The following is a 13239-nucleotide window of genomic DNA, read 5'->3' on the forward strand; positions in this document are numbered from 1 at the left end:
CAGTACTACAGCCTGTACCAGTTGCACTGGGCAGCTTGCTTGACATTTTTTTCAGTTGTGTTTTTTTTTCCTTTGACATTATATTTTGTATGTTTTGCAAATTGCTGTGTCGGAAAAGCCTCAGATGTGTCACAGAAGTTGGCCAGAAAGGCCAGAGTATGTGATTGCAAGATAAGAGCAAGACAGACAACTACATGAAAGAAATATAGTTTTTGGTTTCTGGGGTGGTCAGAGTACTTTCCTATAGAGGTAGATACTTCAGCTTTTCTGCCTGCTTTTATTTCCTTCTCACTTTTACTCTCAGTGAGATTAAGGAAGAAATTATTCCAATTCCCTGTGCCCGTTTTCCTTGATGCAGCAACTGCTGTAGCTGGCACCGAGTGAGCAGCTCATGCCTACGTTTCTTCCAATGTGGTTGATATTTATAAGTTCAGTGGTGGCATTTGACACGTCTTTGGGCTCGGGGAGTTCAGGGTCACGTCCTGCAGAAATATGGCAGCAAGGAAATACAGAAATCAATTATTGGCAGCGAAATCCCAGACTGGGGCTCTCGTGCATCTGCTATGTGTGTACCCTTTCATACTCTTCTGTTCAAGAAGCGTATTTCTGTATAATTCGTGGGCTTTCGAGCGTCAGCAACTGTTTAGTTTGGGTCAGCCCTCCCTCCTTCTGGTTCATTCCTCCTTTTTGGACACCTGTTCTCCACATGGATGATGACCACAGTCCAAGTGGTTGAGTCTTGGACGGGCACAGCAGACGGCGAAAGTGCCTTGCATCCATTTTCCACCTCGCTCAGCCCGCAGCCCCGGGCACAGTCCCTGCTCGGTATCTGCTGCAGCTGTCCTGGTATAGCAGGGGCTTTGGGGCTGTTCAAAACAAATCATTGAGGGCTGACAGCACAAATCCATCAGCATGGAAGCAATGGATTTTTTATTGCAGCACCCATCTTTAAGCTGACAGCTGATGGCACTGTTGTCACCGCAAACAACCTTTGGGTGCAGCCGGCTCTAATGGCAGGGTGACTTTGAAGGGGAGACAGAAGAAATGACGGTGAAGGATGTCACTCTTCTGGCTTAATGTGCTCCTGCGATGCAGGCAGGTGGCGGCAATGCGGTGTGAGGGTCTGCGTGCAATAAATAAGCGCTTGATCCAAGCCATGGACGTGTTTAGAAGTACAACGCTTTAGGGAGATCCCAGCACTCGCAATAGCTTGGATGTTGTCAAATGACTGAGTGTTTTCATTTAGCAGAGTGAATATTGTTCCTTAAAGGTAAAAAAAAATATATATTTTTTTAATGTCTGAATCAGGACAGCTATAAAATACTTAAAGATGGCCCTATTCTCACTTTTCCTAGGTGGGCTATAAGACTGCGCAGAAATCATGATAATGTTCTCTGACTTGCACATCAAAAAGCAGGAAACGCTAGTTTTATCAAGGTCTTTCATAAAACCTTTTTTAATGCAAGGAAGTCGGAGGGAACTGCTGTTGGCTTTGTCCCGCGGCGCTTTGATGAGGTTTGATATACAGCGTGTCAGGCGATTTTCGCATGCGTGCATATGGAGGGGCAGCTGCGGCCGGCGACGGGCTGCGCAGGGGTTTGCTGGCTGGAGGGCGGTGACGGAGTTATGCGGGGAAAACGGTAGGAAATGAGGGGAACGGTGCCAGTCCCCAAAGCGTCTGCGTGCGCTGACAGAGATCAAAACTCCCGCTTTGGAAAAAAAGCGTTGTGCAAAGGCAAAGGCCGGCTTGTTCCCAACTGTCCAGGAAATTAAAACAGGGCTTTAGCTTTGCAGCAGGTTATTTTAATGTGAAGTGAGTTAGTGCCGGGCAAGGTTGCTTGAAATTGTACGTACCTTGCTTTAGTTATGAATTTTAGTTGTGCAAAGCTAACACAACTTCAGTTGAAAAATCAAAAGCGGGCACGATGCAGGGAAGGTCTGGTGATGGTTCGGACCAGTAAGAGGGTGATAATAAGCCATTGCTTTAAAACCTTTTCTTAGCGCCCAGGGGTATTTCCTTCCTTTTCCAGAAGAGCAATGGGTGAAGCTGTTGTCTGTGAGTGTTATTTCAGGAGGAGGAGTGTGCAAGAGAAACAGTTTGTCTGTGAAATAGCACATGTGTGACTGGGCTGTCTGGTGTTGCGTGCTTTATATCAATATCAACTGAGAGGCATTAGAAAGCTCTTAAAGATTTGTCCAGGAGTTGCTTTTGCCTTCACTTAATGTCACAAAGAAGCCAGTATGGGCCAGAATTCTTTTTAGAATGGAGAATTTATTAAAAGTGCAATCCATAATTATTAATTCTGGAATGGAGCAGTTTCGAGTCCTGATGAAGGACCTGTCAAATGGCTGCCATGTGGTTGCAAGAGCAGATCTCTTGGCTTTGAACAACAGAAGTTGCACTTAAACTTTGCCATAGTTTTGTTTTGTTTTTTTTGTTAAACTGCAGCTGTTGCTTTGCTGGGGAATATCTCTGGATGAGCCTTGACTAGCATTTTCAGACACAGTTAGCAGCTGTGGACATCTCTTGTTTTGGATACCTGACTATCTTAAGGTCTTCACTGGCTCTTAAAAAAAAAACCAAAAAAAACCAAAACGAAACCCCACACACAACAAACTAATAATAACTGTGGATTGGTTTTGAGTCCCAAGTTTCTTGCCCAGTGGGAATTGAATCAAGCATCATAGCTACCACAATAAAAGGTTAAATAACTTCATAAAGGGCAAGGGGACAGTTTTAGCTTTTCAGAGGACAGTCTTCTCAATGTGAGAGAAGTAACCCAATTGAGGAAGCTGTTCCCCTGTTCTTGGGAGGAAAATACCTCCTAGAAAATAAGAGGAAACGCTGTCAAGCAAGGAGAGGGCATTTATCTTTTTCTCCCCATTTTTCATTGATCTCTTCCCCTGCCCTGGCTGCTGGAGCAGTTTTAAATCTCTAAAAATAAATGGGAAAAGCGATGTCCTTCGTTGCTGAAGACAGGGCTGGAGTTATTGTTGGTCACCGTAGGTGCATCTGTCCATGCTGAGGCAAAGGTGAACTGGATCCCCTGGTAGTTTTGCAGACCGAAAGGGCAGCTCTCTCCTGGGTGGTAGCTTGGGAGAGCTTGCATCCAAAAACAAGCCATACGTGCACTTAGTTTGGACGTTAGTTTTCTGTATAGCAAGCCTCAAGTCGGCAGAGCGCTGAGGAGGAATTTTATTCCTTTATTTAAAACAGCTGTGCTGATCAAAGCGTGGTCTCAGCGGTCTGTGCTACTGCTGATAGCCAGCGCTGCTCGGTCGGCAGAGGCGCGTGCTCCGACTGATACCGCTGGGTCTCCAGGGGACTCTAACAGAGTCGTAGCTCTGGTGGCAAAACCGCCTCCTCGCTGGCCCAAGGAATCACCTCCTTATTTCACACCCGTGGGCTGGAGTAGCCTGTCCTGGCAGCAGGGTGGGTTTGGAGGTGGGAACTGCGTCCAAACCAGCACTTGGCCATTACGGTCCTGCAAGGCAACTCCATCAGCATCGTGCTGCTCACATCAGTTTCACAGATGGGATTTTGCAGGTAGATCCACACCACAGAGCTTTTTTCCCAGTCTTAGAGGAATAACTGGAGAAGGACTTTCTAGCAAAAACAAGATACTCTTATTGTCTCAAGTTCCTTATTAACTGTTATTAGTTCTTTGGTATTTTATTGCTGTTAACAGCTGGTAACAAAGGCAACACTGCCATTGTGAGGGTAGAATGTATGTTCGCGCAAAACAGAAATCATTGACATGCCATTTGCATTTACAGCATAAAAGCAGCCAAGCCCAGAAAGACACCTGCTTGTTATGTGCATTTATATTGAACATTTTTGGGGGAGGCTTTCTGTGCCATTTTTCTAACTCAAAGTCTCGATACCAGCAGCGTGCTCTTGCTGTCACCTTTTTGCATAAATAGCAAAGGAAAGAAGCCAGCATCAAAAAGCCTAAATTTTAATACCCAATTATGAGCCTTACCGGTAATCTCAAGGCAATTTTTTTTTTTTTAAAGATTAGCCGGCAGATCAAATACTGCTCTGCCCTGGCAAGACTAGCCCAGCAGCTGGTGACAGGCATGGATGGTGACTGAAGTTATAGTCATGCTGAGTGTGGCTTTACAGCAGTGTTTTGCTGTTTCTCTGTACCAGAATTAGGCTGCTTACTCTTTGGGTACATATTTTTTCAGTTAAGACTTAATAAATACACTGGATTAGGTATTTAGAAGAATTAAAAAGCTACCGCTTTTATTTCTTTAGAGGAAAGCCAGAAGTGTGGCTGTTACCATATTTTTAAGTCCTTTTTATTCGCACATTATTTTGTTTTAATAGTGAAAACTTTGCAAAAAGGTAGATCCAAGTGACAGTTCATAAAGACCCATTGTGAAAACAGCCTTATTTTTGTGGTCTGTGTAATAGTGTCTCTTCATAGTCTACATCAGTGGCTGCAGCAGGTTCTTTAGGAGTAGCCCCTGTGCTGAGCAGCTGCTGAGCCTGGTGGAGCTTCAGCATTTTGTGTGTGGAGCAGCATCAGGCAGGAGGATGCTGCACTGTGTCACAAAAGCACTTAGAAAGTCTGCTTATTTTGGATATTTATCTAAAGATGGGTAATAGGAACCAAGGGAGTGGAGTGGAGGCTTGATACAGCAGGGCCGTTTGCTAAACCGTGCTTAATGCTTGGACCCTAACTTGAGATAACATTTATTCAGTGTTTCTCTCTCTCTCTGTCCAGCTTGAGCCTCTTCCAGAAAAGGTTTTCCAGCAGAGAGCAAATGCTAATGCGGTGCATTCAATGGAGAAAGTAATCGAGATACACAGTGAGTATTGCCCCATTCACCCAGCTGGTTCCCTCTTGGATTGCTCTGTGGGACCACCCGTTTGACTTCTCCATCATCCCAGCAACTCTGTGTTCCCTCATCCTAGCTTATGGTGGTCACTGCACTGAGAACTGGATTTGTGCAGCCACAAGCTGGTCTTACTGGGCATCCAGCAGCGGATCAAGCGATGCGTGGGGAAAAGGGAAACACTTGGGCACTTGAGGAGGAATTAGTATTAAACTCTCTAAAATCTCTGTAAAGGACAGGCTGTCCTGCACTTAGAGTGTGCCCTTATCTCTTCAAAAGCCATTCAAGTACCTGCAATTAACATAAGTCTCATCAGGTGGTGTGGCATCCGTTAGTTAGGAATAGATGGGGGTGAAAGTTAAACAGAGTATTGCATAAAGTTGCTGATATTGTGAGTTTATTTAGCTGGGGAGGTTAAAGTAATTGTGGTCGGAGCTTTCCTGGAGACATTCTTGGGTGACGGAGTGAAGGACTGACTAACATGGGAATCCCACTGCCAGGTCCTGCCATCTTCCTGCTTCAAATGTTTGAGGGCTGGAGCAGCATTCCTGTGAGGACAGGCTGGGAGAGCTGGGGTTGTTCAGCCTGGAGAAGAGGACGCTCCGGGGACACCTTACAGCAGCTTTCCAGTGCATAAAGAGGACCTACAGGAGAGCTGGAGAGGGACTTTTTACAAGAGCATGTAGTGACAGGACAAGGGGTAATGGCTTTAAACTGAAAAGGGGTAGATCTAGATTCGATAGAAGGAAGGAATTCTTCACTGTGAAGGTGCTGAGGCACTGGAACAGGCTGCCCAGAGAAGATGCGGATGCCCCATCCCTGGAAGTGTTCAAGGCCAAGCTGGATGGGGCTTTGAGTGGAAGGTGTCCCTGCCCACGGCAGGGCTGTTGGAACCAGATGTGTGATTCTGTGAAAACCAAAGGGGCTCATCTCCATTTTACAGAGTGAAAATGGAGCTTAAAAGATGCCGAAGTATTGGGTTTTTTTCCCTAAAAATGCCCAGTGGCTTTAGAAATTTGAATTACATTTCCAAAGCTGCTCTGTAGAGCGAGTATTTGGCTCTAATGGGACACCTCAGCAGCACTTTGAGCCAGCCAGAGTTGGTTTTTTTAATAGGCACAGCAAATTAAAATGGACTTTGAATAAGACCCTCAGATGTGCTGCCCAACACAGGAGAAGCAAAGATGTTTGAAAACAAGTCTCTTCTCCCCATCTGCTGGTCTCACTGTACAGATCCTGGCTTTCAGGCTTTGCTTTGGCTTCTTGGGTACCAGCAAATTCGGTGTGTCGTGCCTGAGGCCCGAGAGAACATCCTTTATTATCTCCTTCTGAAGCCTTGTTTGTGCTCTTTTCACTGGAAAAGGTTGTTTGGCATGGCAAACTGCAGACATAAAAAATAAATACGACTTAGACTGTCTTCTTTAGTCTTAGGTGATTTGCTCACCAAAGGATAGCAAGAACCTGGCAGTCCAAATCTGGAATACACCGTTCCCTCTTGCACATTTTTTCCTTAGGTCTAAAAGTTCCTGAGGATTTTGAAGTGAAAAAGGAAGCATAATTTTTTTTTTAGCACCTAAGTGTCTGTCGCCTTTCATCAAAGCAGAGGGATGCTTAACACCTCTGTGCAGCTTGGATCCTCACCTCCAGCATTCCTCACGCATTTGTCCTTTTAAAAATCCAGTTTCCACCTCCCACCTTTCTTCCCTAGCCAAAGAAGAGCATCTTTCATTGCAAGACAGGGATTCAGCCCCAGTTTGACATCCTGGGTATCCTTAAGGGATACGCAGGTGCCTGCTTATCAATGCCCTCAATACCTTTTGGTATTTAAAAATTTTGATTTAAAACCCAGCTCTTCAAGACAGCAGCATCTATTAATGCCCTGGTGTGGCATATAGGTCGCAAGGGTCTGTCTGGCCTCGCCTCGCAAGCCAGGGCTCCCTTGGCGCACGTTCCCAGGATCCCGCTTCCACCGGTAGTTCCATCCACAGCCCTGGGACCTCGAGATGGTCCTTCAAGTGAGAGGGGGCGCAGACCAAGGTCGCACATTGCGTAAGCACGATGAGTCTTCTGCACGCAGGTCTCGGCCATCAGCTGGGTCTGGGAGAGCGGGAACACGGTGCTGGACCCATCACGGTGCACGTGTCCTAATTGCCTCTTCTCTCCCCAGGCAAGTATTGGCATTCACTCCAGCGTTACTCCTCCACGGTGGGGTACTCCCTGGTTGAGGCGCAGAAGTGCGAGAATGAGGAGGCGGAGACGGTAACGGCCATGGCATCTCTGTCAGTGGGCGTGAAGGCAGCTGAGAAGAGGTGAGTTGCTTTTCTTCCCATTTATCATCACATCTCAGAGTGTGCCCAGGCTGGAGGAGCTGTACTGGGCAGCTTTTTGGGTTAATCCTCTCCTCGTAACCATTGCATGGACATTCCCTGCATCTCCTGCCCTCCGTGGGTTTTCTCCTGACCTCCTGGGGTGCTGGAGAACAGCAGTGCCACAAACCTCATGTGTGACCTTAGCATGGTGCACGCTGTGCCAGATCCCTCTGCTCCAACCGGAGCTGAATGTGGTTTTGGACCGCGAGAAGAAACGGAGTTCTGCTGCAAAAAGCGTTAAATTTGCACAAGTGAAAGCAGGTTGTCTAAAAACCCTTCTTGATGGAAAGTTCTAGTTGCAGGTGAGTCAGCTGAGCACAACTGCCTGGGTGCGAAGGTGATGGGAACATAAGGCGTGAGACTGAGCACCACAAATTGTCCAACTCTGTCATGCTTAACAGTCTTTTCTCTCTTTCCCCCTTCCCATCCTACCTGGCCATGAAATCGCTCAGACCCGATGATGAACCCATGGAAGAGGAACCTCCCCTGTAGCATTCACCTTCGAGCTGGAGTTCTGTTTGTTCGTCTTCGTCTTGAAGCTCTGCCAAGAAGCTTTCTCTTGTTACTCCTGCGTCCTGTCATGGTTTTTTCCAGAATACGGAAGGACAACCAGGTGTAAAACAAAGCAACCGAAAAATATCTCACTCATATCTATATGCGTCTACAGTATATATTTGCTGAAAAAGAAAAATGCCGGTGAAGAGCAGTAAAGGACTGACAATGCTGGGCACTCTTCCTCTGATCCTCACTGGGAGCAGAAAGGGGAACGACACCCATGAAGTCTTTGGCAAAGTTGCCAAAAAAAAATCAAAGATTCAACAACGCATACGAAAATAAAACAAATAAACCTTAACATAGAACTGGTGCTTACAATTTGATTACCCACAATTCAGCAATCTCCGCTTGAACCACTCGACCCATCTTGTAGTTTCATTTCTTGGACTTTTTAAATGGCTCTTGCCTGCCTGTGAGTCAACGACATTCTTGTCGAAACCAGAACAATGGGAGATGGTGCGTTTTTAACGGGGAGGGACAGGGAAAGAGGGACTTGTCTTACATCTAAAGGAAAGGGAAAGAGAAGGGGGGAAATGGTAGCCCAGATGGAGTCGGCTTTATTGTCTCCAAAGCCATCTGAAGATGAGTTTGTGCCTTTTTTTTTAATTGATGGATTTGGTGCAGCTGGATTTTCTGAAGTTTGAGGAACAATGCCTTAAGTAAAAAAAAAAAAAAAAGAGTAAAAAAAAAAAAGTAAAAAAAAAAAAAAAGAACACAGCAGTTCATGAATATTTTTCCTCTGATTGGGAAAGCCAAGAACTGCCATCAGGAAGGAAGACTTTTGGCTTGTGCTGGCATGATGGTGGGAAGCAGGCATGAGCTGAACAGAGCGTCTCCAAAAACTGTCTACAAGTTTGGATTTGTTTTGTTTTCTTTCATTGCTGTTTAAAAAAAAAAAAGAAAAAAAAAAAAAGGAAAAAAAATTAAGGTAGTTGCCAAGAAAGTGGCAAATACTGTTGGGTCTTTGAAATTCAACCATTTTTCAAATTTTCAAATGTTTTCTCACTTCTACATTATGTAGTAATTGAACTTATCAATTTGGTTGTTGAAGCATGTATTAGACACAAATGCAGGTTTAAGACTGGAATGCTTTTTATTAAAAGCAACTAGCATGAGATATTGCTTAAATTGTTAGGTATAAATATATATATGTGTATAATGTATATTCCAAATGTATTCCAAGCTTAGAAACCGGATTCCTATGAATTATTGATAAAAATATTTATGATGCATTTATAGAAAAATATATGTAATAAATGCACACTATAACAGTAGCCATTGGAAGCTCCCTAGGGACAGATTTGTGAATTGGAATGTAAAAGGTGCTTTTGGAAAAGGATCCAGGTTGAAACTTGAGGACTTTCAGACAACAGGTTGGGAAGTTTTTCAGAAAGCCAACACGTTAGCCACTGGGCAACTACCCTAAACATTTGTATTTTAATTTAAGGTTTTTAGTTTTGATCCTTTTCTAACAAAAAAAAAAAAAAAGAGTTTTTTATAGCGAAGACTATGAATTTGCTGTTAATTTTTATATTGATATTTCACAAAACCCTCAAGAAGCCTTGTTTGTGTGACTCTGACATTTATTTTCTATTTGGCAGGTTTCGTTTCCAAATGGCAATAGCGTCTAAACCTTTTTTTCCTCCCACTTTTCTTGCTTGTACGTTATTTTCCTTTTTTTTTTTTTTTTTTTTTTTTTTCCCTTAAGTCTTTTGTACAGTGAGCAGCTTTCTGCAGACGTAAGGAACTGTGGCAGGTTGTCAGAGTTTTATTTTTCGGACAGGGTGCGTTTTTAACGAGGAGGAGGGAACGCAATGGGCTCTTTTGTATAATGTTAACCGCCGACTGTATATTTCCTCCGTTCTGTTATAGTAGCTATGTAAAGAAAATAAGGAGTTTTCTTACCTTTGACACAGTAGTATCACAACGGGCGATGTCTTTGTCCTCTGCGCGGATCGTGGCGAGGATTCCGGGCGGCTGCAGCAGCCGCCCACCCTTGGGAAGGCTCGTCGGACACTCGCTGGCATTTTTCTCTCCGCCGGACAGACGGACGCGTGCACACACCTCTCCGCATCCTCTTCCTCCCTCTCTTTCTCTCCTCTCCTTCCTCCCGTCGCTGGCAGGGTTGGAGAACTTTTCCCAAAGGTGATTTTTTTACCCCTTCCGCCCCGCGGAGCCGGATGGGTGGGAGAACAGCAAAGTCCTGCCGGGAGGAGTCGGAGCAGCTCGGAGGAGACCGGGTTGACGCGCGTGCCTTCTTACCGCAGCGTAGGATAGCGCACACTTCCTCCAACAACAACCAAGGGTAGCTTATTTTATTTTTTTTTTTTTAATTCTTATTTTATTCTGTTACGATGACGACTGACGGGGTCGCTTGCAGTAACTTATTTTTTTCCAGTTCTCGAAGCGGCCGTTTTCATTCCATGCAGGACTCGCTCGCAGGAGGAATTTGAAGCGTAATCGTACGCGTGGGCAAATGCAAGAGGTTTTTGTTTGTTTTCCTCAGTTTATAATGCAATTTAAAAACCAGACACTACTGTATTTGAGTTTTACAAACCCAAGTACGTGTTAAAATTAAGAATAGCTTCGGTCACGTAGGACCATCCTCAGCATATACTAAAAATAATCTTCCCGTGTGAAAACATGGTGTACCTGGAGATGTTGTGGTTTGTTTTTTGTTTTGTTTTGGGTTTTTTTTTACACCAACCACTTTGCTGCTGTGATCTAAAATTAATTTGGCTGCCGAATCTGGTGACTGACTTTAAATTCTCCTTTTGCCGTGTACGCGCTGTGGGCGGTAACCACGTTTACACGATCGCTTCTGTCGTCAGCTCCTCCCTGGTGGGTTTTTGCATTTCTCCTCTCAGTTGTGGCAAAGCTTTTTATTTCATTTTTGCGTTCCTGAGAGCCGCTGGCTGGCCGTGCTGAGCCGGTTTCTTTTCTAAAAATCGGAGGAGCTTGTCGGGACGCTGCCTTCGTTTTACAGCGTTTCGCTCAGCTTTTTGCCAGGGACGGGAAGATTTTTCCCAAGACATCGGAGCTCGTCTCCTCCAAACTCCCAGTGACGGGGATTCATTTTGCAGCAGCTCCCGCTCCCCGGGCAAGGCGGGGATGCTCTTTGGGGGCGAAAGAGCCCTCGTTTTGAGGCTCACCGGGGGTTTTTTTCACATTTTGAGCTGTTAGCTTCTTCATTTCAGATGACTTTGCCGTAGGGCGGGAGGTCGGGATGGTCCTGCATCCCAGCGCGGTGCTGCCCAGGGCATCCTTCACACCTGCTTGGAAAGAAAGGAGCGTCTTTAAATCCTCTTTACAGAGAAGCGAGGCCCAGTTTGCAGTACACAAGTGATCATTGGGTTTTTTGTTGGGGTTTTTTTTTAGTTGTTTTATTTTGGTTTTCGATACAAAACATTCCTTTTTTTATTAGTCGCAGTCATGTATTCATTCCATTCTTCCTTTTTGTAAACTTTTTTGGGCCCACATCTTTTACGGGCATTGATATATATAAATATATATATAAATATATATGAATATATTTTTTTAAGTTTCCTACACCTTGAGGTTGCATGGTCTGTAAGGTTGGCATGTCTTTATATTGTATACAGATTTTGCACGCCAAACTTGGCAGCTTTGAAAATGAAAAAAAAAAAATTGTGGTTTTGGGTTTTTTTTGGGTTGTTTTTGTTTTGGTTTGGGTTTTTATTGTTTTGTTCCGTTTTCCTCTCGTGGCATTTGCGGAGACTAAAGGTTGGGACGTTGTTGTCACACACACGCATGCACCCACAGAGCTACACACAAAGGAAGGAGAGTGGGAACATTTTTCACGTCTTACTGAACTTCATAAGAAATTGTGCTTTTTATTGTTTTAAAAAAAAAAGAGTGAATAAAAAGGACTACTTAAACATTTCTCATTTTAAGAAGACGTTTATCTAGCACTTGTGACTTACCAATAATAGAGTTTATTGTATTTATGTGGAAACAGTGTTTTTAGGGAAACTACGCAGAACACACAAAGTAAACTGCCTGTGTCATCATTAATTTTTCTTTTTCCTTTTAATTTGGGTTGGTATTCTGTTTTGATTTCTCGGCTGGGTGGGGAGGTTGGATGCAACCCTTTGTCAACACATGTAGTTGTTAATTCTAAGGAGATGAATGACGAGGACTTTAAAGAGTTAACTCTTCAGCACAGCTGTGTTAACTTTTTTAAAATTACTTTTACATGATGTATTATTGCTTGGTTTCACTTTAAACAGTCGTGTACTGTGCAACACTGTGGTTTAAAACGAGACTTTACATCAAAAGGAAAACATGTTTCTTCATTGTCATGAAGTTGAGCTCGTTCTCAGCTCATCTTGACTTTGTCTTTGATATTGATGAAAAAGTATCCTATTGAAAGAAAATAAATTAACACTTTTCTGTGCTCCATAGTGGAGGCGCTATTTTCCAATTTATGAGGATGACAAACTTATATATATAATATATATATAAAAGTGGGGGGGAGGGGTTGAAACATTATTCACCCAAGAGCTTATTACAGATATGTAGTATCAAAAAGTTGTAACTATATTATATTCTACTTTATACCTATACATGCTCAGTATGACGTCACCATTGGTAGCAGCTACCGGTTTACGCTGTAATTTAGACACAATTTCACTCTTATTGTATGGACCCTACTTTAAGTGATGGTAGCATTCTTTGTGCTAAATTTTCTGATGGTCCTTTCTTTTACTTGGTGGAGTTGGAATATTTTTTTTCTCATTCTTGTTTTTGTTTGGGGCTTTTTGTTTTGTTTTCTATCTTTTTTTTTTCTTTTTTTTTTTTACTGGCCAATGGTGTCTTTCTCTGACAGTACCAACTTCAATTTCAACTTTATTAGGAGTCCAGTATTTTGTACCACATTATGACAACTTGTTATTCTTGTGGTGTAAATAAAAAGAAGAAGTTAATTATAGTACCACCTTGGTTTCTGTTGCTGATCTTCTTTTCATCTGGTGCCTTTGGTGTGATGTTGTATTTCGTCCGCTTTAAACAAAACAGTTTCTGGTTTCTTGGTGTTGTGGAAGGGGGGTCTCGGTGCCAAAGCGGCTTTTTGGTCAGAAGATACCTGGGCATATGTTGGGATGTCCATGGTGGGAAAATTGTTAGAGTCGCTACCTGCTTCCTCGGCAGCTCCAAGATGCGTGTTGACAAGTGCCTGCATGTAGGGACTGTAGAATATAAACAGATTATCTCCCACTGAAATTGGATTTCCAGCAAGAAATCCATGAGAGCGGCTCAATTCCCCCCTCAAAAGCCAGGACCGGGTGAAAGCCAGGAAAATCAACGGAGGGAAAAACTAATTTTTTGTGTCTGGCTCTGTTCTGCCATGTGGAGTTGTTAGTGCTTTGCTTCACTTCGCTGTAGCCCAAGCGCTTTGAGGACGGCCGGGTCTGCGCTCAGGCTGGTTCTGTAGGGAACCAGACGCGAGTCC

General features: G+C 43.9%; 1 protein-coding gene and 1 pseudogene across 9 annotated transcripts in view; both read left to right on the forward strand.

The window, feature by feature from the left end:
* The window catches only part of HDAC4 (histone deacetylase 4), a 231084-nt gene extending 222615 nt beyond the window's left edge, over positions 1 to 8469 (forward strand). For 7 of the 9 annotated variants that reach the window (XM_065637248.1, XM_065637254.1, XM_065637252.1 and 4 more), the window contains exons 25-27: positions 4734 to 4818; positions 7013 to 7154; positions 7667 to 8468. In XM_065637248.1, the coding sequence (XP_065493320.1) occupies positions 4734 to 4818; positions 7013 to 7154; positions 7667 to 7706 (267 nt within the window). In that variant the 3' untranslated portion in view covers positions 7707 to 8468. Of the gene's footprint in view, positions 1 to 4733; positions 4819 to 7012; positions 7155 to 7666 lie in introns of all 9 variants that reach the window. The other 2 variants (XM_065637251.1, XM_065637255.1) reach the window with 2 other exon arrangements.
* Positions 8470 to 8482: 13 nt separating this feature from the next.
* LOC135990143 (uncharacterized) lies at positions 8483 to 13008 on the forward strand (annotated as a pseudogene).
* The last annotated feature ends 231 nt before the right edge of the window (positions 13009 to 13239 follow it).

The sequence above is a fragment of the Caloenas nicobarica genome, chromosome 6, assembly GCF_036013445.1.
Source record: "Caloenas nicobarica isolate bCalNic1 chromosome 6, bCalNic1.hap1, whole genome shotgun sequence".
Lineage (NCBI taxonomy): Eukaryota > Metazoa > Chordata > Aves > Columbiformes > Columbidae > Caloenas > Caloenas nicobarica.